We start from the raw sequence: 3,326 nt of genomic DNA, 5'->3' as shown, positions 1-3,326 counted from the left end.
ATCCAGAACAGAGAAACAAAGAGATGTCTGGAAGTTGCAATGAGTGAAGACGGCTATTACAAACTTGTTGTACAGCAGTGCAGTGGTCAGAGCTGGAAGATAGAAAATCTCATCAAAGACTTTACTTTACTGCACACCTGAATTGGACCTACAAGATCTACAAGGAACTAATGCTTTTTATTTTATTCTTGTTTTTGCTTCATGCCATTTTGACAAATGTAACTTTCACACAAACTATGTGTATTGTTTCTTTTCCAAAAATGTCCTAATGAACATTTGTGGTTACAGTTTTTGAATTCCTTTTTCTGGTGGCAAAATTCGCTGTGGACAACTTATAAAATTCCTTTTGTAGTTTTTCCAGTAAAAGAACTATAGTTCAGAAACTCGTGTGAGGGTTTTAACTTACCTACAGTACCCACCTTTCTATGTCCGACCTATTTTTAACTCCTTTCAGCCTATCCTTTTGCAAAGAAACAGTTCCAATGAAACACCCTACATTGAATCTGAATTGTTTACATAAAGGCTGCTAATGGTCTATAGATATTTGCTCTATGACAAACATCATTGAAGTCAAATAGGATCCGTTATGGATTGGTTGTCATGACTGATCCATTACGAAGGAGTTCCATTTTTTCTGCCATCTGATGTGACCCGTATCCTTCAGATGAGCTGGCAGGGAGCTGTACCTGCAGGCAGAAGATACTTCATGAGAATGAATGAAATATCATTTTTAAAGCTTGGAACATTATTGGAAAGTTTATTTGCAGTCTTTTTAACTCAAACTTGTTTTACACCATAAACTAGAAATCACATATTCTTTCAAAGCCTACTGTAAGTTTTCTAAATTCCTCCTCTAATTTCCATTTATTTCTGATGTGAAAATCAAGTTGCTGTTGGTCTTTACTTGGAATAACAATGTTGCTATTTAGAGGTCTGTTTAACAAAAGCAAATGAAATTTGCAGGGTCAAATATGCTGTTTGTTTTCATGTGTTAAAATAAAAATTAATTTAAAAAGCAGTGATGGTGACATTGTTCACTATGATTTGTTACTTTTTTGAAGCAATTTTGGGTATCTGCAAAAAGGAAATGAAAAGAAAAGTCTGGTGACCTGGTCTTTATTTTTATTACTGTCAATAAACCCCACAAAAAGACTTTGCTACTTTCTGACTTTGCTAATCTGTCTGTTAAGTCCAGTTAGCGGGTTAAAAAAAACAGATAATGAATATACTTGTTTTTTTTAAGTGAAATATTTTCCTGGGCACTGTTGTGTTTAGTAAATGTTACTCAAAGTAAGTCAATAGTGCATTTGCTGGACTCTATTTCCAGGACAGTACGGGATAAAATAAACTAGTGCCCATGTTAATCACAATCAAGGAGCCTACCACCTAGTGTAACAGTGTGGCTCACTGATGTGTTTTTAAATAGTTTTTGGATATCAATGGAACTCTAAGGCACAGATGAATAAGCTATATCAAGTTGTTGATACACACAATACATCTTAATAGGATCATTTCATTGTTTCATGGGATATGTTGACAATAAGAAAAATATAGAATATCAGCAGACCTATTAAAACCTATGGCTGCCTGAAAGGTAGACAATCAGTCTAAAAACATTTGCTTAGTAGCCTAACTTCTGGCCCCTCAGATCACAAGCCGGCTTGTGCTTTCCTTTAAAGGCTGATCGTAACAAAAAACACAGACATTAGATGAATAAAGTCAACTGATTCTCACCTGATAGAGTTAACAGCCAGCTCTTTCAAAGTGCCCAGGTTTGCTTTTAGCCCTCCGATGCCAACAAAGGCTTGATAGAAGTCATAGGAGAGGCCTGTGGTGCCGAACAAAGACGGATCATCAGAGCTGATCACCATCGGGTGACCCTCAGACATCAGCACAGCTGCAGGGTGGTTCCGAAGGTCCGATACCAGCTTCAGCACCTGGAAGCCAAAGATCAAGCACACCCAGGTACTTTATATGTGAAGACAGGCATACAGGTACTGAATTCAAATCTGCAGACTTCCCAGATCTTGCGGACCTAACAGGAGCTTTCCTGAGAAGTTCATGTCCACAAGGGGTCTCAAGCAAACTTTCTGTTTGGGATGCACACTTCACCAGACTTAATGTGACAGAACACAACAGGCAGACGATGCTAAGGCTGATAAAAGGTGGATTTGTTTTGTTCTGCAAAGCTATACAGGCAAGAGTTCTTTTGTCCACTTAAGTTACAGGTTCAGGAATTTCTATTCATCTACATGAAAAACTTTAGGTTTTAAGTCCTGTCTCAAGCACATTTCATCCCCCCGTGGTCAAACTCCCTTAAAGATGTGATGCCGGTAAACATGTCACTGTAGGCCTATGTATGACAAAAGTCTGCAAGGGCTCAGTCTGCAAGTCTGACGAATGAACATTTGGATTCAGCCATGTTCTTGACTTTTGTGCCAATGATAATATGTTATCTGACCTGGTTTGAGATGGGGCACAGCTCCACAGCCACCTTTCTTTCCCTAGAAAGATCTTTGGCAAGAGGATGGTGTGCCAAAGCATAGCCGTGTCCAATGCGTGTGGTGTTGAACAAAAGGGCATCAAGAATGTTTTGATCCACATCAGTTCCTTCATCATCTACAGATAAACATACACAGTGGAGTCAAAGTGTATTTTTTAATATATTTTTTTTACTTTTGAAAAACGATTATGTATCTTACGCTTTTGATCAACCCACCTGTCTCCCCTGCATGGAAGAAATATGGTAGCGTGACACCCAGTTCAGCTGGCAGAGAAAGGGCCTCCCTGAAGTACCAAAGAGTCCTCCCACTGTCCTCCCTGCCAACCTACAAACCACAATATTAGCTTAGGTTAACCAACCAGAACTAACCAGAGAAGTGACGTCCACTTAAGAGCATATTGTTATAGTCATAAGATGTTCAACATGACAAATCACTTCTTACCATGTCAAATCCTGCAACAATATCTGGGAATTCCTTTTGCAGCTGAATGGCTTCTCTTACGGCTGCTTTGACCTCAGATACACTCAGAGCCCTGAAGAAAGCCGCAACGTACAAGTACTTAGCAAGGACGTAGTTAGGCTTATTTTAGGGGTGGTGAAGCCACCCTAACATGATCCTAAGCACCCCCAAATAATAATAAGGAAAATAATTATTAGATTTAGATTTTTTTTCTATACAATGCAGACATGTACTCAACGAAGAGAAGCAAGAATATTGATAAATACTATAGAAATATACTAATATGATTTGCATTTATTGTTTTAAAATAATCCTGGTTGCTTCCTATGCTTCATAATTTAAATCCCTGCTATGGTGGGGCAC

The 3,326-nt window shown here is 38.5% G+C and overlaps 1 protein-coding gene across 1 annotated transcript in view; it reads right to left on the bottom strand.

Annotated features, from left to right (window-relative positions):
* Positions 1–10: 10 nt before the first annotated feature.
* The window catches only part of ada2b (adenosine deaminase 2b), a 9,460-nt gene continuing 6,144 nt past the window's right edge, over positions 11–3,326 (bottom strand). The window contains exons 7-10 of the mRNA XM_046072253.1: positions 2,720–2,828; positions 2,462–2,619; positions 1,735–1,937; positions 11–686 (exon numbers count right to left, since the gene is read on the bottom strand). Of these exons, the coding sequence (XP_045928209.1) occupies positions 599–686; positions 1,735–1,937; positions 2,462–2,619; positions 2,720–2,828 (558 nt within the window). The 3' untranslated portion in view covers positions 11–598. The remainder of the gene's footprint in view (positions 687–1,734; positions 1,938–2,461; positions 2,620–2,719; positions 2,829–3,326) is intronic.

The sequence above is a fragment of the Micropterus dolomieu genome, linkage group LG16 (genome assembly GCF_021292245.1).
Source record: "Micropterus dolomieu isolate WLL.071019.BEF.003 ecotype Adirondacks linkage group LG16, ASM2129224v1, whole genome shotgun sequence".
Taxonomy (NCBI): domain Eukaryota; kingdom Metazoa; phylum Chordata; class Actinopteri; order Centrarchiformes; family Centrarchidae; genus Micropterus; species Micropterus dolomieu.
Note: the sequence above shows the minus strand (reverse complement) of the source record. Positions and strands in the feature narration are given on the sequence as shown.